Below are 21,299 nucleotides of genomic sequence, written 5' to 3' on the forward strand. Positions count from 1 at the left end.
GTCTTCAAATTCTAGCAGTTCTTTCCATGTATCACTTAAGTCATTTGGTTCAAATGGATAAAATCAAGTCATTAAAATAAAATATATATATATATAATTCAAAGACAATTAGCTGTTCCATCTTTTTGATATAATTGTCATTTTCAAGTGTATGTAATGTAAAACATTTGAAGTTAAACATTATTCTCTTTCATGAGGTCACACATAGTTTTTGACGCTCCTTTTTAATGTCAGGCTAATCAGGTCAAAGGTCTGGATCTATTGTCCCACAAGGCTCTGTGACTGACTTTGCTCTGGTTTCCCACACTATGTACTTTCATAAAGAGTGGAGCTAATCTTGAAAATTAGAATTCAAATGTGTGATAACAATAAAGAACTGTATCAATGAAATGACAAATAATTAACAAATTAAGAATGGAAAATGTCTGTTTCATCATGGGGCGGCACGTGGTGCAGTGGTTAGCACTGTCACCTCATAGCAAGAGGGTTCCAGGTTTGAATCCCGGTCTGGGCCCTTCTATGTGGAGTTTGCATGTTCTCCCTGTGCCTGCGTGGGTTTTCTCCCACAATACCAAAAACATGCACATTAGGTTCATTGGCTACTCTAAATTGCCCCTAGGTGTGACTGTGAGGGTGTGTGGTTGTTTGTCTTTGTGTGTTGGCCCTGCGATTGACTGGCGACCAGTCCAGGGTGAACCCCGCCTCTCGCCCGTAGTCAGCTGGGATAGGCTCCAGCTCCCCCACGACCCTGACGGAAAAGCGGTATAGAAAATGGATGGATGGATGTTTCATCATGATCAGGCACTTGAAAATAGCAAAAATTTTAACTTGATTTGTCCATAAAATGTAGAAACAATGATGGCGGCCTCTACCAATGAAATGAAAAAATCTCAGGTTCATCACAGTCAAGATGGTAGCCATGACAACAATGACATGAGGACAGAACATTTTCAGCTGTCACAGTTTGTTTATTCATCAAGGCACAATGAGCCACATCAAGTAAGTCAGCTCCAACTAGAGGTGATGGTACATCACAACAACAACTTGTAGATTTCTACAAGACACACTGTACTCTGACAGAGTAAAGGAACAGCTGTCTTTATAAAAGACAAAGCATTTACAACATTTGAGGACACAGCACTTTTTGATTAGAAAACATAGCAAAACATTTGCACACAGTGAACAGAAGGAAAAATAGTTAAACTGACCTGAAATCAGGTCACATTGTTCTTAATAAGCACTGAATTCAGCTCATTCTCAACATGTAGAAATGACATTGTCACTGGAAAACTGTGACAGTGTGACATTAAACAGACCTTTTAAAGTAAAAGGAGAAACATATTGATCTAAAAACAGATCAAAGTTCAATAATCACATAATGTGAGGAGAAGTCCATGAGGACAAAATAGCCTTAAAAAGGACAATAAAGATTTTAGATCAAAATGATCATAAAAGTATAAAAGTATCACAGGAAAATTGTGACATAAGAACATCATTCAAAAAAAGATAAACATTTGGATCTTACAACAGATCAGTTCTGACCAATCAGTGACATTTAAATAAGAGAAATGCCATAGTGACCAAAGGTCCATAAAAAGACAGTTAAAGTTGTTGATCACAACCATCAATAACAATCAAAAGATAGCAAATGTTACCATAGCAGGTACCACCAATACATGAAGTACACTGAGGTATAATAAGAATTGCTGATGCAATCAGATTTGGTTCATGCAACATGCATGACAAGATGTTCTCTTTCTTAACTTGAAAGATATTGTTGCTGTCATTTCCTCAGGAAATGTCATCTTGGACAGAGAAAAACACACACAAAATACAAGCTTCTGTACATACAGAAGAACAAGTCCATCAGATTTCAAAGAGTTCAGTCCAGTCATCTTTGTTTCACAACTGACTTTTTCCAGGAGAGACTCCAGGCTGGAGGTGTCTACCACGGCCTCCAGGGGGCGCTGCTGACTGGACTCTTGTCTTTGGTGATGCTGATGTGGACTGTGGAGCTCAGAAGAGAGAAGTCAGCATCTGTCAGGTGTTTCTCAGAGGAAGACTGCAGCTTGCTGAAGTTCTTCATCAGTCTTCTCTGCTGTTGATGCTGCAGTCGTTGCAGGACACAAACTGTCATCTCCAGGATGTCTGCTTTCTCCAGCTTGGAGTCTGGCTGCTGTTTGAGGAACTCTGGAGCCAGCAGAGACTTGAGCTGCTCAATGCTGCTGTTGATTCGCTCCCTGCGTAACTTCTCCACCAGAGGCTTTCTGAGCTGCAGAAGGAAGAACAAAGTCATGAACAAACTTATTCAGGAGGAAAGTGTCAGCATGAACAAAGACAACATGTCATGAACCAAACTGAAACCTTCTTGAATCTTCAGTTTACCTTGTGGTTCAGAGTCAGATGCTCCTGAGAATTGGTCATTGCTGCAGTGATAGTAGGTGCCATGGGTGGATCTCTGTGCTGTAGAGGTCTCTGCAGAGAGAATCTGCTCTGTGCTGGCTTCATCCCTCCTATTTATAGTCCCACATCTGCATATGAATGTGTGGGTCTTGGTCTGACTGGAGTTTCTCACAGTCTCAGCCAATCACAGAGCCTGGTGAGACAATCAGGCATGTGGAGCAGCAGTATGTTGAAGTGTGTGATGGCCTGGGGGACAATGGTTAGATCTCAGGGGAACAGGTGGAGGACTGGGGGGGTGATGGAGAGAAGCTCACAGAGCTCTGTGTGAATGTGGGAAAGTGGTGACCCTGTAGAGAGAGCAGATCTGCTGCCTGATGCTGGGATCAATGACTGTGACTGTGAACTTTTTTTGCTTTTTGTCTCAGGCTTTAAATATAGTTGATGAAATCATTTTAATTTAACTCAATCATTTAAGAAGTTCATTTTCTTTCATCAGCTTCATAATTATTTTTCAGTTTTCCAAAATCAAAAATACAGTGTGACATGTCAGAGAACAGTGTGATGCCCATTGAGGCACTTCAAATAACGTCAGCACAATAATCATGTAGCTGTCCAGATGTAGCAGAGTCTTTGACACGTGCCTTGTAGTCAGTGTGAGTAACAAGTAGAGCTCAGTTTCCCACACTGACTCCCTGTATGGTCAATGAACCACAAAGGGACTTCAGTGGCAGATGCTGGCTGTGTGTTGTTATAGAGACAGATCATGACATCATCAGCCATCTGGAGGGAACAGACACGATTGGCTGATTCTGACACTTTGTTAAAGTTGGAATTTTACCAAATCATGTCATCTCATATCCTCAGTTTCTAACCACTGTAAGACAATTTGAACCCTGCAGTGATGATCATGTCTCATTACTGACCATCAACTACATGGAAATATCAGATGAGGGTGGGAGGTTTCCTGGAGACAGCTGTTTCCTGAAGTGTGCCAAATCCCCTTAGAGAATTATTTGGCTGCTGGTGGGACGGATGTCGTTCACACTCAAGTCTGCCCTCCAAAGTTTTCCCACACTCCATCCATTAGCAGAAAACAGGCATGTGGCCCTCTACAAATGGACTCTTTGGGAATACTCTATACAAGCAGTGTGTGTTGTCAAGGCAGAGGGTTTGGGCCCCCAGAGAAAAACTTAACCATCAACATGAGAAATGGGTTCTTAAGAGATTTGTGAAAATTAATATGTAACATTGCACACCAAGAAATAATTAATTCATCAAGAAATTCTAAAATATTACTGCTGTGTGCTGGGTAAGACTTTGAACATCAAGGTGGAATGTCTAATAGCATTTTGTGTACTCAAGAAGACTTTGGATAAAGAAAGTCTATCCATCCCAAGGCTACACACTGCACAGCACACACAGTGTGATTTTGGCCAAACCAGAACCTGCACTTTGGTAGATGTCACGCTTGATACCAGTAAAATGAGAAGGGACCTCAGGAACCCTCTGAGGAAGAGACTTTCATGAGTCCCTTGGTTACACCTTCCCAGTATACCAATATGGATGATCCACCCCTACTCTTGTTCTGATGGGTTATAACTTTCCACGCTCTCCAAGATTTTGCTAAATGCTGAAAAATCATTCAATAAGAGCAAGGCCTGCGCACAGTTGATGCCTGATGACTGTCTTTTTGCTGTGGTATTGAAAATGGGAAAGAATCCATGTTGACATGTCATTATGTATATAAGTATATAACATAATGCGGCCTATTGAATATGGAAACAGGAAAACACACGAGTCAGTGAAATAACTGACTGATGGGATGACACACAGACAGAAAGCCAGTAAAACTACTGATTCTTGGATTTGTCATGTTTAACATGTTCTGACATCCTGTTAGTGCTGAATGTAACAAAGCGTTAAAAAATATCACAAAACATCAACTCCAGGTTGCACTGTTATTAACATTATCACAGATGTGTTGGTATGTGTTCAGTGACTTCTTCTGTACCAACAATGAGTGCTGCTTGTTAGCTAAAAGAAAGAAAAAAATTGATGCAGGGGGGGAGGAAGAGGTTCCCCCCTTTTTGCTGTGGTATCAAAAGAGTTGTAGAGTATCTTTTTCAATATTAGTATTGTATCAAAATGTAAAATTCTTTGATCATGACAAGCGTACATGGACCAGTCAGGCTCCTTTTCAATGTGAGGTTCCTCAGGTCAAAGGTCTGGATCTATTGTCCCACAGGGCTCTGTGAGTGACTTTCCTCTGGTTTCCCACACTCTGTCCTTTCACTGGACAGACAATAGAAGTGTGTGTTGTTATGCATCACTTAGGAAACAAGGTGTGACCTCCTCAAAGAGTGAAATTATTCTAATGATTTTAAACTTTTTACACGGAGACACCAAAAACTGACTGCAACACCACCAAGATGCTGCAGCTCCTGGTCTTTGAACTGGAAAGTGTCTCCTATTGGTTTGTGGACTTGGCTTATTCCATATAAACAGGGTGACCTAATATCAAAAGTCTTAAATTAAGCAGGTTAAAATGTGTTCTGCTTAGAGTGAGTCTCAACAGGCTTTTGCTGTATGTGCTAAATTTTAACTTGATTTGTCCATCAAATGTAGAAACAATGATGGAGGTCTCTATCAATGAAATGAAAAAAATCTCAGGTTCATCACAGTCAAGATGGTAGCCATGACAACAATGACATGAGGACAGAACATTTTCAGCTGTCACAGTTTGTTTATTCATCAAGGCACAATGAGCCACATCAAGTAAGTCAGCTCCAACTAGAGGTGATGGTACATCACAACAACAACTTGTAGATTTCTACAAGACACACTGTACTCTGACAGAGTAAAGGAACAGCTGTCTTTATAAAAGACAAAGCATTTACAACATTTGAGGACACAGCACTTTTTGATTAGAAAACATAGCAAAACATTTGCACACAGTGAACAGAAGGAAAAATAGTTAAACTGACCTGAAATCAGGTCACATTGTTCTTAATAAGCACTGAATTCAGCTCATTCTCAACATGTAGAAATGACATTGTCACTGGAAAACTGTGACAGTGTGACATTAAACAGACCTTTTAAAGTAAAAGGAGAAACATATTGATCTAAAAACAGATCAAAGTTCAATAATCACATAATGTGAGGAGAAGTCCATGAGGACAAAATAGCCCTAAAAAGGACAATAAAGATTTTAGATCAAAATGATCATGAAAGTATAAAAGTATCACAGGAAAATTGTGACATAAGAACATCATTCAAAAAAAGATAAACATTTGGATCTTACAACAGATCAGTTCTGACCAATCAGTGACATTTAAATAAGAGAAATGCCATAGTGACCAAAGGTCCATAAAAAGACAGTTAAAGTTGTTGATCACAACCATCAATAACAATCAAAAGATAGCAAATGTTACCATAGCAGGTACCACCAATACATGAAGTACACTGAGGTATAATAAGAATTGCTGATGCAATCAGATTTGGTTCATGCAACATGCATGACAAGATGTTCTCTTTCTTAACTTGAAAGATATTGTTGCTGTCATTTCCTCAGGAAATGTCATCTTGGACAGAGAAAAACACACACAAAATACAAGCTTCTGTACATACAGAAGAACAAGTCCATCAGATTTCAAAGAGTTCAGTCCAGTCATCTTTGTTTCACAACTGACTATTTCCAGGAGAGACTCCAGGCTGGAGGTGTCTACCACGGCCTCCAGGGGGCGCTGCTTACTGGACTCTTGTCTTTGGTGATGCTGATGTGGACTGTGGAGCTCAGAAGAGAGAAGTCAGCATCTGTCAGGTGTTTCTCAGAGGAAGACTGCAGCTTGCTGAAGTTCTTCATCAGTCTTCTCTGCTGTTGATGCTGCAGTCGTTGCAGGACACAAACTGTCATCTCCAGGATGTCTGCTTTCTCCAGCTTGGAGTCTGGCTGCTGTTTGAGGAACTCTGGAGCCAGCAGAGACTTGAGCTGCTCAATGCTGCTGTTGATTCGCTCCCTGCGTAACTTCTCCACCACAGGCTTTCTGAGCTGCAGAAGGAAGAACAAAGTCATGAACAAACTTATTCAGGAGGAAAGTGTCAGCATGAACAAAGACAACATGTCATGAACCAAACTGAAACCTTCTTGAATCTTCAGTTTACCTTGTGGTTCAGAGTCAGATGCTCCTGAGAATTGGTCATTGCTGCAGTGATAGTAGGTGCCATGGGTGGATCTCTGTGCTGTAGAGGTCTCTGCAGAGAGAATCTGCTCTGTGCTGGCTTCATCCCTCCTATTTATAGTCCCACATCTCCATATGAATGTGTGGGTCTTGGTCTGACTGGAGTTTCTCACAGTCTCAGCCAATCACAGAGCCTGGTGAGACAATCAGGCATGTGGAGCAGCAGTATGTTGAAGTGTGTGATGGCCTGGGGCACAATGGTTAGATCTCAGGGGAACAGGTGGAGGACTGGGGGGGTGATGGAGAGAAGCTCACAGAGCTCTGTGTGAATGTGGGAAAGTGGTGACCCTGAATATAGTTGGTGAAATCATTTTAATTTAACTCAATCATTGAAGAAGTTCATTTTCTTTCATCAGCTTCATAATTATTTTTCAGTTTTCCAAAATCAAAAATACAGTGTGACATGTCAGAGAACAGTGTGATGCCCATTGAGGCACTTCAAATAACGTCAGCACAATAATCATGTAGCTGTCCAGATGTAGCAGAGTCTTTGACACGTGCCTTGTAGTCAGTGTGAGTAACAAGTAGAGCTCAGTTTCCCACACTGACTCCCTGTATGGTCAATGAACCACAAAGGGACTTCAGTGGCAGATGCTGGCTGTGTGTTGTTATAGAGACAGATCATGACATCATCAGCCATCTGGAGGGAACAGACACGATTGGCTGACTCTGACACTTTGTTAAAGTTGAAATTTTAGTGACAATGTTTGATAAAGTTTCACCAAAATGAATCACCAAATCATGTCATCTCAAATCCTCAGTTTCTAACCACTGTAAGACATTTTGAACCCTGCAGTGATGATCATGTCTCATTACTGACCATCAACTACATGGAAATATCAGATGAGGGTGGGAGGTTTCCTGGAGACAGCTGTTTCCTGAAGTGTGCCAAATCCCCTTAGAGAATTATTTGGCTGCTGGTGGGACGGATGTCGTTCACACTCAAGTCTGCCCTCCAAAGTTTTCCCACACTCCATCCATTAGCAGAAAACAGGCATGTGGCCCTCTACAAATGGACTCTTTTGGAATCCTTCTGTTTGGTCCAGACAATGTGGGAACCCTATGGAAACAACTAATAAACACAACACAGAAACGTTAAATGGGCACTTGTGTTTTATGCAACAATTTTACAATTTTTCAACAATTTTTCAAGTTTATTAAACATTTGAGGAACATGCATAAGTAATTAATTTTGCAAAATTTCATATTTGTTTAATAGGTTCTCATGTGCACATCAGTTCAGATTCTATGAATATGCATTTTTTTCCACTCTAATATTAATTAATATGGCAGCAAGTGGATGCTGTATACAACATTACATGTCTAAACTGATTAGTGGTCTTCAGTTACCCAGCAATGTTAGTTTGCTCTCAGTGTTCCTATTAGCATATTGGTCTGGATATTTCCCCCTGTGAATCACCCTTTTGGCATTTCAACCATTTTCTCTTTCACGTGTTCAAAGTTTAAAGCCCAAATATCTTCAGGATGTAATTCTGATAAACATGACATGAACTGACATTAACTACAGAACTTGTTTATTATAAATAAACAAGTTTAACAGGTTAACTTGTAAATGTAACTGGTAGACTTTTTCACTGCAGAAAATGTTTGCTCTCACTATGTGATATGGCAGCATTGTTAAAGTGGACACACTAATTTATTTGAGCGGAACAGATATAACTAAAAGCCTGATTTCAAATAATTTCCACTTTTGGTACCAGGCTCCTTTTTAACATCAGGCTCCTCAGGTCAATGGTCTGGATCTATTGTCCCACAGGGCTCTGTGAGCAGCTTTCCTCTGCTTTCCCACACTTTGTCTTTTCACTGCTTTCACTGGACCAACAATAGAAGTGTGTCTTATTATGCATCACTGAAGAAAGAAAGTGTGACCTCCGCGAAGAGGAACATGATTCATTTTAAACTTTTTGCATTGAAACACCAATAATTGACAACTATAGCAAGAGAATGTTGCTGCAAAATTATCTTTGAAAATGGAGATGGTTCTTGTTTACACTCAGTAAAAATATAAATGCAACACTTTGCTCCCGTTTTTCACAGGCTGAAATCGATGATTTAAGACTTTTTATGTACACAAAAGACTGATACATTTGTTAAAATGTTGGTTGAGTTCATCCACCTGGCAGGTGTTGCATGTCAAAATGGTTAAACAATGTGATTATAAATGGATTTGGAGTTTATGTACAGTTTACTTACTATAATTTTGTAGATTTTCTCTGTTTTGTCCTGTTTAACTCTTCATTTCCTGTCTTTGTCTGTTTTTCCTCCTTTATATATCTTTCGCCCTGCCCTGATTGTTTTTACCTGTGTCTAGTCCTCATTGTCTATGTATGCCTGCAGTCTCCTTGCATGTTTAGTCAGTTTGTCTGTGGTCCCTTGTTATCATGTCTATTTCCCTGTTCCCTGTGTATCCTGTGTTGCCTGTAGTCAGTTAGTTGTCTTGTTTGTGCTGTGAGCTCTTTAGTTCCCAGTGTGTCCTGTGTTTCCTTGAGATTCCTGTGTTCCCTGTGTTTTCTACTGTGGATTATTTATTAGTTCTGAAAATTACTACTTGGACCTCCAGCTGTTTTGTTTGCCTTTATTAGATTTTTTTTTGTTTGGACTGCACTCCCAGCTGACTTTTTTGTTTGGACTGCACTCCCAGCTGACGTTAGTTTGCTTCTATACTTTTTTGAGTGAGTTTATTCATTAAAACCTTTTGTTCATCTTACCCTTGTGTCTGTGCTTGCACATTTGGTCCACTATTTTGTAACTCTGAACAGTACGAACTGACTACAACATGGACCCTACCGTTCTGGAAATATTTCAAATACATCCGTTGCTCACTAACCGGACTATTTTATTAGTTCAGATGCTTCAGACTTTAATGGACAGTCAATGGAAAATGGCCTCCCAGGTCTCAGACTCATTGCAGAAACTCTTCATTCTCAAAGGTTCAGTTGCTTCCATACAACCTCCCCCTGCACCAGTTTGCCTCCTGTCGTCTCCAGGTCCAGAAAGGGTTCACCTCCAACCTGCTTTCCAGTCAGCTCGCCACCAACCTGCTAGACCCCCATCAGCTCAAGCTCCAGAGTGGGCTAGCCTCCAGCCTGCTTCCCAGTTGGCTAGCCACAGGCTCTCTAGTCTCCTTCCAACCCCTGAGTCGCCCTGCATTCTGACTTTGTCTCCACCCAGCGCCGTGGCGGTCCTGCTGCCGCCCAGTGCCATGGGGGCTCCATGGCCTCCAGAGCTTCTGCTACCCAGTGATCCTGAGCAGCCCAGCACCACAGAGAGGCTGTCATCTTGTCTTGTCTTCAGTCAACGTCCCGGCTGATCAATCAATGCTCCTGGTTCTTAGTCGGAGGCTCAGATGATACCTGCTCCTGTTTCTGGTCTTTAGTTACCAGTTCATCCAAAACCTGCTCCTGCTCCTGGCTTCCAGTTGGTGGCCCGGCTGACACCACCTCCAAGCCCTGATCCTCAGTTGGCAGGCTGGCCAATACCTGCCAATACCTGCCGATACCAGGAGAAGGTGTCGGCCTGCCTGATTTCTTGCTCCCAGATCTTCCATCTGAGAAACTAGTTTTTTGTTCACCTTACCCTCATTTGGTGCTCCATTTTGTAACTCTTAACACATTATTGTACAAGTGTGCTTCAGACTGGCCATAATTAAAAGCCACTCTAAAATGTGTACTTTTATAATGAAGAAGGACACTTATTAGACACTGAAATATAGATTTTACGTTACTAGGTTTACAGATGTGCATTTTTTGCTTACAAATATCCCAAACAAAGAAGGCAGCATGACACATCTCCTTCATATTGAGTTGATGATGGCAGCAGATGAATTCCACGACAATAGGCTTAATCTATGCGTTCAAATTGTCAACAGTGCAACCGTGTTTGTAGCTTATGACTCCCCACACCATAACCCCACCATAAACCATCTTCACACAGCAGCCATTTTCCTCTGACGTCACACTCAGGGTGAATAATGTCATAGTGCTGTGTGCCAGGTTGCAAGTCATATAAACGTAGGGAATCTAAGGTAAAAGGTCAGATATATTTGATAACTCAATACCTACATCAAGAAACTGCTAACTTTAGCATTCAGTCACTTCCTAGCTAACATTACCATTTAATAGTATTGCACAATACAATAGAAAAGGGGTAAATGAGATATGAAATATTAATGCATATCTTGGACATTTTTAGCCTTGAAGTAAAGGGCAGTTGGTGTAACCAAGCCAAACAGTAATGTTAGCTAAGAAGTGGTTGAATGCTAATGTTAGCAGTTATCAAAAGGTCTGTCTGTCTGTCTAACAGATGATGGGAATCAAATAGACAGTCCCAGGTTCAAGTCTGTGTCTGGGCTCTTCTGTGCTGAGTTTGCATGTTCTCCCTCTGCCTGTGTGGGTTTTCTCCAGGTAATATGACTTTTTCACAGTTCCAAAAGCATGCACATTCAGTCAATCTTCTACTCTGTATTGACCCAAGTTGTGAGTGTGAGTGATTGTCTTTGTGTGCCATCTCTGTGATTGACGGGCAACCAGTCTAGGGTGTACCCTGCATCTCACCCACTGTGAGTTGGGATATGCTCCAGCCCCCATGTGATGGATGGATATGAGGATGGATGGATGGATATGATTAAAATCCGAGAGATAAGTCTTTTGTCCATAAAAAAGTCTGAAATCTGTTAATGCAACTTGTGAGCAAACGGGGCAAAGCTGTTGCATCCCCACTGCTTAGTTGTACGTGAGACAAAACAAGTTTGTTCTGAATGAACATTTATTGTGCTTGCTGGACTTTATCATGATTTGTCCATCAAATGTAGAAACAATGATGGAGGTCTCTATCAATGAAATGAAAAATTTTAGGTTCATCACAGTCAAGATGGTAGCCACGACAACAACGACATGAGGACAGAACATTTTCAGCTGTCACAGTTTGTTTATTCATCAAGGCACAATGAGCCACATCAAGTAGGTCAGCTCCAACTAGAGGTGATGGTACATCACAACAACAACTTGTAGATTTCTACAAGACACACTGTACTCTGACAGAGTAAAGGAACAGCTGTCTTTATAAAAGACAAAGCATTTACAACATTTGAGGACACAGCACTTTTTGATTAGAAAACATAGCAAAACATTTGCACACAGTGAACAGAAGGAAAAATAGTTAAACTGACCTGAAATCAGGTCACATTGTTCTTAATAAGCACTGAATTCAGCTCATTCTCAACATGTAGAAATGACATTGTCACTGGAAAACTGTGACAGTGTGACATTAAACAGACCTTTTAAAGTAAAAGGAGAAACATATTGATCTAAAAACAGATCAAAGTTCAATAATCACATAACGTGAGGAGAAGTCCATGAGGACAAAATAGCCTTAAAAAGGGCAATAAAGATTTTAGATCAAAATGATCATAAAAGTATAAAAGTATCACAGGAAAATTGTGACATAAGAAAATCGTTCAAAAAGGGATAAACATTTGGATCTTACAACAGATCAGTTCTGACCAATCAGTGACATTTAAATAAGAGAAATGCCATGGTGACCAAAGGTCCATAAAAAGACAGTTAAAGTTGTTGATCACAACCATCAATAACAATCAAAAGATGACAAATGTTACCATAGCAGGTACCACCAATACATGAAGTACACTGAGGTATAATAAGAATTGCTGATGCAATCAGATTTGGTTCATGCAACATGCATGACAAGATGTTCTCTTTCTTAACTTGAAAGATATTGTTGCTGTCATTTCCTCAGGAAATGTCATCTTGACAGAGAAAAACACACACAAAATACAAGCTTCTGTACATACAGAAGAACAAGTCCATCAGATTTCAAAGAGTTCAGTCCAGTCATCTTTGTTTCACAACTGACTTTTTCCAGGAGAGACTCCAGGCTGGAGGTGTCTACTACGGCCTCCAGGGGGCGCTGCTGACTGGACTCTTGTCTTTGGTGATGCTGATGTGGACTGTGGAGCTCAGAAGAGAGAAGTCAGCATCTGTCAGGTGTTTCTCAGAGGAAGACTGCAGCTTGCTGAAGTTCTTCATCAGTCTTCTCTGCTGTTGATGCTGCAGTCGTTGCAGGACACAAACTGTCATCTCCAGGATGTCTGCTTTCTCCAGCTTGGAGTCTGGCTGCTGTTTGAGGAACTCTGGAGCCAGCAGAGACTTGAGCTGCTCAATGCTGCTGTTGATTCGCTCCCTGCGTAACTTCTCCACCAGAGGCTTTCTGAGCTGCAGAAGGAAGAACAAAGTCATGAACAAACTTATTCAGGAGGAAAGTGTCAGCATGAACAAAGACAACATGTCATGAACCAAACTGAAACCTTCTTGAATCTTCAGTTTACCTTGTGGTTCAGAGTCAGATGCTCCTGAGCATTGGTCATTGCTGCAGTGATAGTAGGTGCCATGGGTGGATCTCTGTGCTGTAGAGGTCTCTGCAGAGAGAATCTGCTCTGTGCTGGCTTCATCCCTCCTATTTATAGTCCCACATCTCCATATGAATGTGTGGGTCTTGGTCTGACTGGAGTTTCTCACACTCTCAGCCAATCACAGAGCTTGGTGAGACAATAGAGGATATCGCAGCGTGAAGTGTGTGATGGCCTGGGGGACAATGGTTAGATCTCAGGGGAACAGGTGGAGGACTGGGGGGGTGATGGAGAGAAGCTCACAGAGCTCTGTGTGAATGTGGGAAAGTGGTGACCCTGTAGAGAGAGCAGATCTGCTGCCTGATGCTGGGATCAATGACTGTGACTGAGCACACGCTCAGCATCACATCACACACGTGTGACACCGACAGTTTCGTCCCTCTTTGGTTAAGAATACTGTATGACTTACATGGTGCTAAATTAAATAATCAGTGGAATTCTTTGTTTAGGACCTCAGTTTTATCAGGTCTATACAAGAGTGTGATCATCATGATCCATTAAAAGGTCATTTTTTTAAACCTTTGAGGAAAACAGTCATCCTGGTGTCCAGATGAAGCACTGCCCTCTGAGTTGTGCCTTGTGGTCAGTGTGGGTAGAAAGTTGCTCTCAGTTTCCCACACTGACTCCCTGAATGCTGTGGTCAATGAACACCAAAAAGACTTTGAATGGAGCTTTTGTGAGTGATACTGGACGTCTGCTTTAGTACAAACAGAGCCTGACGTCACCAACCATCTGGAGGGAAAGAATGCCATTGGCTGTTTCTGACACTTTGTGAAGTTTGAAATTATCTTGACACTTTGATCATGAAGATTTAGCTAGATATTTGTACAAATTATCTGACTCAGCTTCCAATCGCTGTGGTACATTTTGATCAGCCAATTGTAATTGTTCCTTTATATCAGTCAATACATGTTATCTGAGCTCTGTCAACGAGGGTGGGAGGATGAGGCAGCTGCTTCCTGAAGTGTGCCAAATCCCTTTGGAGAATAGTCTAACCATAATAAACTCTGTTCTCCAGTGTTTTCCCACACTTTGCTCATTCAAAAACATTTGGGCACATGTTCAAGTCCAAATACAACGTTTCAGGATACTCGTTTTTATTAGAGCTCATTATGGTTTTTCATCTTTTTGGTCTTTTTTCTTTTCTAGACTCTACTGCTCCTAAACTTTTAATTTCAAACATATGTAAAGCCAAAAGTGGGAGGATTAGAAAGCATCGGAAAAATCACTTATTCCACATAACCAGTGTACAATGAGGTCAACATGTGATAGCTGGTTTTAGTCATATTCTTTCAGCGAAACACTGAGCCTTGTGTTACCAACACTGACCACTTTTCTGCTTTCCAGGATCTTGTGTTTAAAAATGAAATATCATAACGCCTCACATGTTAGTGAGGTAAATCAATCCTAAAATCTTGCGTTATAAATTCTACAGAATGATTACTATTTCCTGGTTTCTCCACCAGCAGAAAGTTAGATAATGAATCTGCTGGGCAGCGAAATGAATACATTGTTATATATGTCAATTTGATGGAGATGGTTTTATCAAAAGAAGAAACATTTAGAATTTTACATGTGACTTTAAACAGGTTCAGAAGATTCAGTTTTGGTACCACGCTCCTTTTTAATGTGAGGTTCCTCAGGTCAAAGGTCTGGATCTATTGTCCCACACAGCTCTGTGAGTGACTTTCCTCTGGTTTCCCACACTCTGTCCTTTCATTGGACAAACAATAGAAGTGTGTCCAGATCTACATGTTGACTGCATCCGGCCCTCTGACAAACCCAGTGTCTCCTGTCAACATCTGCCCATGTTGTTCTTCTATGTAGTGCTATTATAACTAACTTAAATAATATATCAGCTAAAAAACAAATACATACAATACATAGTCTTCAGAATTCCAATTATAACAACCTGTCATGTTTGTCCTTTGTGATTTATGATGTTTGTTGCATGTATGTTTCTTTCTCTTTATCTTTCATCCTCTCTGTCCTGTCTACCTCTTCTTCCCCCCCTTCACCGAGCCGACAATCAGCAGGATGGTTCTCCCTTGTGAGTCGGGTCCTGCTCAAGGTTTCTTCCTGTTAAAGGGGAGTTTTTCCTTGCCACTGTCTGCTTGCTTGGGGGTTCAGGCTCTGGGTCTCTGTAAAGCACCTAGAGACAATTTTGACTGTATAAGGTGCTATATAGATAAATTGAACTGAAATTGAATTGTCTTTTTATGCATCACTTAAGAAACAAGGTGTGACCTCCTCGAAGAGGAACGTGATTAATTTTAAATTTTTTACACTGAGACACCAAAAACTAACTGCAACAATGATGGAGGTCTCTATCAATGAAATGAAAAAATCTCAGGTTCATCACAGTCAAGATGGTAGCCATGACAACAATGACATGAGGACAGAACATTTTCAGCTGTCACAGTTTGTTTATTCATCAAGGCACAATGAGCCACATCAAGTAAGTCAGCTCCAACTAGAGGTGATGGTACATCACAACAACAACTTGTAGATTTCTACAAGACACACTGTACTCTGACAGAGTAAAGGAACAGCTGTCTTTATAAAAGACAAAGCATTTACAACATTTGAGGACACAGCACTTTTTGATTAGAAAACATAGCAAAACATTTGCACACAGTGAACAGAAGGAAAAATAGTTAAACTGACCTGAAATCAGGTCACATTGTTCTTAATAAGCACTGAATTCAGCTCATTCTCAACATGTAGAAATGACATTGTCACTGGAAAACTGTGACAGTGTGACATTAAACAGACCTTTTAAAGTAAAAGGAGAAACATATTGATCTAAAAACAGATCAAAGTTCAATAATCACATAATGTGAGGAGAAGTCCATGAGGACAAAATAACCTTAAAAAGGACAATAAAGATTTTAGATCAAAATGATCATAAATAAAAGTATAAAAGTATCACAGGAAAATTGTGACATAAGAACATCATTCAAAAAAAGATAAACATTTGGATCTTACAACAGATCAGTTCTGACCAATCAGTGACATTTAAATAAGAGAAATGCCATAGTGACCAAAGGTCCATAAAAAGACAGTTAAAGTTGTTGATCACAACCATCAATAACAATCAAAAGATAGCAAATGTTACCATAGCAGGTACCACCAATACATGAAGTACACTGAGGTATAATAAGAATTGCTGATGCAATCAGATTTGGTTCATGCAACATGCATGACAAGATGTTCTCTTTCTTAACTTGAAAGATATTGTTGCTGTCATTTCCTCAGGAAATGTCATCTTGACAGAGAAAAACACACACAAAATACAAGCTTCTGTACATACAGAAGAACAAGTCCATCAGATTTCAAAGAGTTCAGTCCAGTCATCTTTGTTTCACAACTGACTTTTTCCAGGAGAGACTCCAGGCTGGAGGTGTCTACCACGGCCTCCAGGGGGCGCTGCTGACTGGACTCTTGTCTTTGGTGATGCTGATGTGGACTGTGGAGCTCAGAAGAGAGAAGTCAGCATCTGTCAGGTGTTTCTCAGAGGAAGACTGCAGCTTGCTGAAGTTCTTCATCAGTCTTCTCTGCTGTTGATGCTGCAGTCGTTGCAGGACACAAACTGTCATCTCCAGGATGTCTGCTTTCTCCAGCTTGGAGTCTGGCTGCTGTTTGAGGAACTCTGGAGCCAGCAGAGACTTGAGCTGCTCAATGCTGCTGTTGATTCGCTCCCTGCGTAACTTCTCCACCAGAGGCTTTCTGAGCTGCAGAAGGAAGAACAAAGTCATGAACAAACTTATTCAGGAGGAAAGTGTCAGCATGAACAAAGACAACATGTCATGAGCCAAACTGAAACCTTCTTGAATCTTCAGTTTACCTTGTGGTTCAGAGTCAGATGCTCCTGAGAATTGGTCATTGCTGCAGTGATAGTAGGTGCCATGGGTGGATCTCTGTGCTGTAGAGGTCTCTGCAGAGAGAATCTGCTCTGTGCTGGCTTCATCCCTCCTATTTATAGTCCCACATCTGCATATGAATGTGTGGGTCTTGGTCTGACTGCAGTTTCTCACAGTCTCAGCCAATCACAGAGCTTGGTGAGACAATCAGGCATGTGGAGCAGCAGTATGTTGAAGTGTGTGATGGCCTGGGGCACAATGGTTAGATCTCAGGGGAACAGGTGGAGGACTGGGGGGGTGATGGAGAGAAGCTCACAGAGCTCTGTGTGAATCTGGGAAAGTGGTGACCCTGAATATAGTTGGTGAAATCATTTTAATTTAACTCAATCATTGAAGAAGTTAATTTTCTTTCATCAGCTTCATAATTATTTTTCAGTTTTCCAAAATCAAAAATACAGTGTGACATGTCAGAGAACAGTGTGATGCCCATTGAGGCACTTCAAATAACGTCAGCACAATAATCATGTAGCTGTCCAGATGTAGCAGAGTCTTTGACACGTGCCTTGTAGTCAGTGTGAGTAACAAGTAGAGCTCAGTTTCCCACACTGACTCCCTGTATGGTCAATGAACCACAAAGGGACTTCAGTGGCAGATGCTGGCTGTGTGTTGTTATAGAGACAGATCATGACATCATCAGTCATCTGGAGGGAACAGACACGATTGGCTGACTCTGACACTTTGTTAAAGTTGAAATTTTAGTGACAATGTTTGATAAAGTTTCACCAAAATGAATCACCAAATCATGTCATCTCATATCCTCAGTTTCTAACCACTGTAAGACATTTTGAACCCTGCAGTGATGATCATGTCTCATTACTGACCATCAACTACATGGAAATATCAGATGAGGGTGGGAGGTTTCCTGGAGACAGCTGTTTCCTGAAGTGTGCCAAATCCCCTTAGAGAATTATTTGGCTGCTGGTGGGACGGATGTCGTTCACACTCAAGTCTGCCCTCCAAAGTTTTCCCACACTCCATCCATTAGCAGAAAACAGGCATGTGGCCCTCTACAAATGGACTCTTTTGGAATCCTTCTGTTTGGTCCAGACAATGTGGGAACCCTATGGAAACAACTAATAAACACAACACAGAAACGTTAAATGGGCACTTGTGTTTTATGCAACAATTTTACAATTTTTCAAGTTTATTAAACATTTGAGGAACATGCATAAGTAATTAATATTGCAAAATTTCATATTTGTTTAATAGGTTCTCATGCGCACATCAGTTCAGATTCTATGAATATGCATTTTTTTCCACTCTAATATTAATTAATATGGCAGCAAGTGGATGCTGTATACAACATTACATGTCTAAACTGATTAGTGGTCTTCAGTTACCCAGCAATGTTAGTTTGCTCTCAGTGTTCCTATTAGCATATTGGTCTGGATATTTCCCCTTGTGAATCACCCTTTTGGCATTTCAACCATTTTCTCTTTCACGTGTTCAAAGTTTAAAGCCCAGATATCTTCAGGATGTAATTCTGATAAACATAACATGAACTGACATTAACTACAGAACTTGTTTATTATAAATAAACAAGTTTAACAGGTTAACTTGTAAATGTAACTGGTAGACTTTTTCACTGCAGAAAATGTTTGCTCTCACTATGTGATATGGCAGCATTGTTAAAGTGGACACACTAATTTATTTGAGCGGAACAGATATAACTAAAAGCCTGATTTCAAATAATTTCCAGTTTTGGTACCAGGCTCCTTTTTAACATCAGGCTCCTCAGGTCAATGGTCTGGATCTATTGTCCCACAGGGCTCTGTGAGCAGCTTTCCTCTGCTTTCCCACACTTTGTCTTTTCACTGTTTTCACTGGACCAACAATAGAAGTGTGTCTTATTATGCATCACTGAAGAAAGAAAGTGTGACCTCCTCGAAGAGGAACATGATTCATTTTAAACTTTTTGCATTGAAACACCAATAATTGACAACTATAGCAAGAGAATGTTGCTGCAAAATTATCTTTGAAAATGGAGATGGTTCTTGTTTACACTCAGTAAAAATATAAATGCAACACTTTGCTCCCGTTTTTCACAGGCTGAAATCGATGATTTAAGACTTTTTATGTACACAAAAGACTGATACATTTGTTAAAATGTTGGTTGAGTTCATCCACCTGGCAGGTGTTGCATGTCAAAATGGTTAAACAATGTAATTATAAATGGATTTGGAGTTTATGTACAGTTTACTTATTATAATTTTGTAGATTTTCTCTGTTTTGTCCTGTTTAACTCTTCATTTCCTGTCTTTGTCTGTTTTTCCTCCTTTATATATCTTTCGCCCTGCCCTGATTGTTTTTACCTGTGTCTAGTCCTCATTGTCTATGTATGCCTGCAGTCTCCTTGCATGTTTAGTCAGTTTGTCTGTGGTCCCTTGTTATCATGTCTATTTCCCTGTTCCCTGTCATTCCTGTGTATCCTGTGTTGCCTGTAGTCAGTTAGTTGTCTTGTTTGTGCTGTGAGCTCTTTAGTTCCCAGTGTGTCCTGTGTTTCCTTGAGATTCCTGTGTTCCCTGTGTTTTCTACTGTGGATTATTTATTAGTTTGGAAAATTACTACTTGGACCTCCAGCTGTTTTGTTTGCCTTTATTAGATTTTTTCTTTGTTTGGACTGCACTACTTGGACTTCCAGACAACTTTGGTTTGCTTCTATTCCTTTTTGAGTGAGTTTGTTCATTAAAACCTTTTTACGCAGCTACAGATTATTGTACAAGTGTGCTTTAGACTGACCATAATTGAAGGGCACTCTAAAATGTGTACTTTTATTATGAAGAAGGACACTTATTAGGCACTGAACTATAGACTTTACGCTAGGTTTACAGATGTGCATTATTGCTTACAGATATCCCAAACAAAGAAGGCAGCGTGACACATCTCCTTCATATTGAGTTGATCAGGTTGTTTATTGTGGCCTGTGGAAGAGCTGGATTTTAAGGTTTCAGTTTTCAGGAAGCGTTTACGGATCTTTGTAACACGAAGCTGTGCAGTATCATACTGCAACATGATAAAATGACAGCAGATAAATTGCATGACAGTAGGCTTAATCTTGACACAGTATCTATGCATTCAAATTGTCATCAGTGCAACCGTGTTTGTAACTTATGACTCCCCACACCATAACCCCACCATAAACCATCTTCACACAGCAACCATTTTCCTCTGATGTCACACTCAGGGTGAATAATGTCATAGTGCTGTGTGCCAGGTTGCAAGTCATGTAAACGTAGAGAATCTTAGGTAAGGTAAAAGGTCAGATATACACTCACTGGCCACTTTATTAGGCACACCTGTCCAACTGCTCGTTAACGCAAATTTCTAATCAACCAATCACATGGTAGCAACTCAATGCATTTAGGCATGTAGACATGGTCAAGACGATCTGCTGCGGTTCATACTGTGGCCAGGTGGGTTGTTTCCTCCCCACCGCTGTATGGCGCTGTCCCACGGTTCCAGTGTGCTGATTGTGGGGCGGCCCCGCAGCTATTTAAGCCGGCAGGTGGCTGCGCTTTCCCTCTCTTCTTCCTCCTTGTGCGGCGGTGGCCTGCAGCAGTAGCTGTGGTGAACGTGGGTGCCGTGGTGCTCCGGTATCCAGCGTGCGTTGTGGCGGCGTGTATGCGGTGGGGCTGTCGTGTCCTCTTGCCTGGGCCCGCCTGCGGTGTTGGCACGCGGTGGTTGTGACGGGGGTGGCTCACCCACCGTTAGCGTGGCCTCCTTTCCCTCCCCTTTTTATCGGTGCACCGGGTAGGGGCTGCTGTTCTGGTGGCGCTGCCACAATACCGCGCATCAAAATGGGGAAGAAAGGTTATTTAAGTGACTTTGAACATGGCATGGTTGTTGGTGCCAGAAGGGCTGGTCTGAGTATTTCAGAAAGTGCTGATCTACTGGGATTTTCACGCACAGCCGAAAAAGAGAAAATATCCAGTGTGCGGCAGTTCTGTGGGCGAAAATAACTTGTTGATGCCAGAGGTCAGAGGAGAACGGCCAGACTGGTTCGAGCTGATAGAAAGGCGACAGTAACTCAAATAACCACTTGTTACAACCAAGGTATGCAGAAGAGCATCTCTGAACGCACAACACGTCGAACCTTGAGGCAGATGGGCTACAGCAGCAGATGACCACACCAGGTGCCACTTCTGTCAGCTAAGAACAGGAAACTGAGGCTACAATTCGCACAGGCTCACCGAATTTGGACAACAGAAGACTGGAAAAACGTTGCCTGGTCTGATGAGTTTTGATTTCTGCTGCAACATTCGGATGGTAGGGTCAGAATTTGGCGTCAAC

At 41.1% G+C, this 21,299-nt stretch overlaps 4 protein-coding genes across 4 annotated transcripts; all 4 read right to left on the reverse strand.

Moving 5' to 3' along the window:
- Positions 1-1,002: 1,002 nt before the first annotated feature.
- On the reverse strand, positions 1,003-2,790 carry LOC124057151 (transcription factor HES-4-B-like). The gene is made up of 2 exons (XM_046385286.1): positions 2,386-2,790; positions 1,003-2,272 (listed from the first exon to the last, which is right to left on the reverse strand). The coding sequence occupies exons 1-2, from the start codon at positions 2,506-2,508 to the stop codon at positions 1,946-1,948; spliced, it is 450 nt and encodes a 149-aa protein (XP_046241242.1). The 5' UTR covers positions 2,509-2,790; the 3' UTR covers positions 1,003-1,945.
- Positions 2,791-6,124: 3,334 nt separating this feature from the next.
- Positions 6,125-6,782, reverse strand: LOC124057152 (transcription factor HES-4-B-like). The gene is made up of 2 exons (XM_046385287.1): positions 6,565-6,782; positions 6,125-6,451 (listed from the first exon to the last, which is right to left on the reverse strand). Exons 1-2 carry the CDS (start codon positions 6,685-6,687, stop codon positions 6,125-6,127), a joined length of 450 nt encoding a protein of 149 aa, XP_046241243.1. The 5' UTR covers positions 6,688-6,782.
- Positions 6,783-12,568: 5,786 nt separating this feature from the next.
- On the reverse strand, positions 12,569-13,449 carry LOC124057153 (enhancer of split mbeta protein-like). The gene is made up of 2 exons (XM_046385288.1): positions 13,006-13,449; positions 12,569-12,892 (listed from the first exon to the last, which is right to left on the reverse strand). Exons 1-2 carry the CDS (start codon positions 13,126-13,128, stop codon positions 12,569-12,571), a joined length of 447 nt encoding a protein of 148 aa, XP_046241244.1. The 5' UTR covers positions 13,129-13,449.
- Positions 13,450-16,019: 2,570 nt separating this feature from the next.
- Positions 16,020-17,068, reverse strand: LOC124057154 (transcription factor HES-4-B-like). Its single transcript, XM_046385289.1, has 2 exons — positions 16,934-17,068; positions 16,020-16,820 (listed from the first exon to the last, which is right to left on the reverse strand). Exons 1-2 carry the CDS (start codon positions 17,054-17,056, stop codon positions 16,494-16,496), a joined length of 450 nt encoding a protein of 149 aa, XP_046241245.1. The 5' UTR covers positions 17,057-17,068; the 3' UTR covers positions 16,020-16,493.
- Between the last annotated feature and the right edge of the window lie 4,231 nt (positions 17,069-21,299).

The sequence above is a fragment of the Scatophagus argus genome, chromosome 3 (genome assembly GCF_020382885.2).
Source record: "Scatophagus argus isolate fScaArg1 chromosome 3, fScaArg1.pri, whole genome shotgun sequence".
NCBI lineage: Eukaryota > Metazoa > Chordata > Actinopteri > Scatophagidae > Scatophagus > Scatophagus argus.

Coding starts and splice junctions, on each gene's coding strand:
- LOC124057152 (XM_046385287.1), bottom strand. CDS start 6,687: ATGAAGCCAGCACAGAGCAGATTCTCTCTGCAGAGACCTCTACAGCAC. Junction 6,452..6,564: donor ATCTGACTCTGAACCACAAG/GTAAACTGAAGA, acceptor TTCCTTCTGCAG/CTCAGAAAGCCTGTGGTGGA.
- LOC124057154 (XM_046385289.1), bottom strand. CDS start 17,056: ATGAAGCCAGCACAGAGCAGATTCTCTCTGCAGAGACCTCTACAGCAC. Junction 16,821..16,933: donor ATCTGACTCTGAACCACAAG/GTAAACTGAAGA, acceptor TTCCTTCTGCAG/CTCAGAAAGCCTCTGGTGGA.
- LOC124057151 (XM_046385286.1), bottom strand. CDS start 2,508: ATGAAGCCAGCACAGAGCAGATTCTCTCTGCAGAGACCTCTACAGCAC. Junction 2,273..2,385: donor ATCTGACTCTGAACCACAAG/GTAAACTGAAGA, acceptor TTCCTTCTGCAG/CTCAGAAAGCCTCTGGTGGA.
- LOC124057153 (XM_046385288.1), bottom strand. CDS start 13,128: ATGAAGCCAGCACAGAGCAGATTCTCTCTGCAGAGACCTCTACAGCAC. Junction 12,893..13,005: donor ATCTGACTCTGAACCACAAG/GTAAACTGAAGA, acceptor TTCCTTCTGCAG/CTCAGAAAGCCTCTGGTGGA.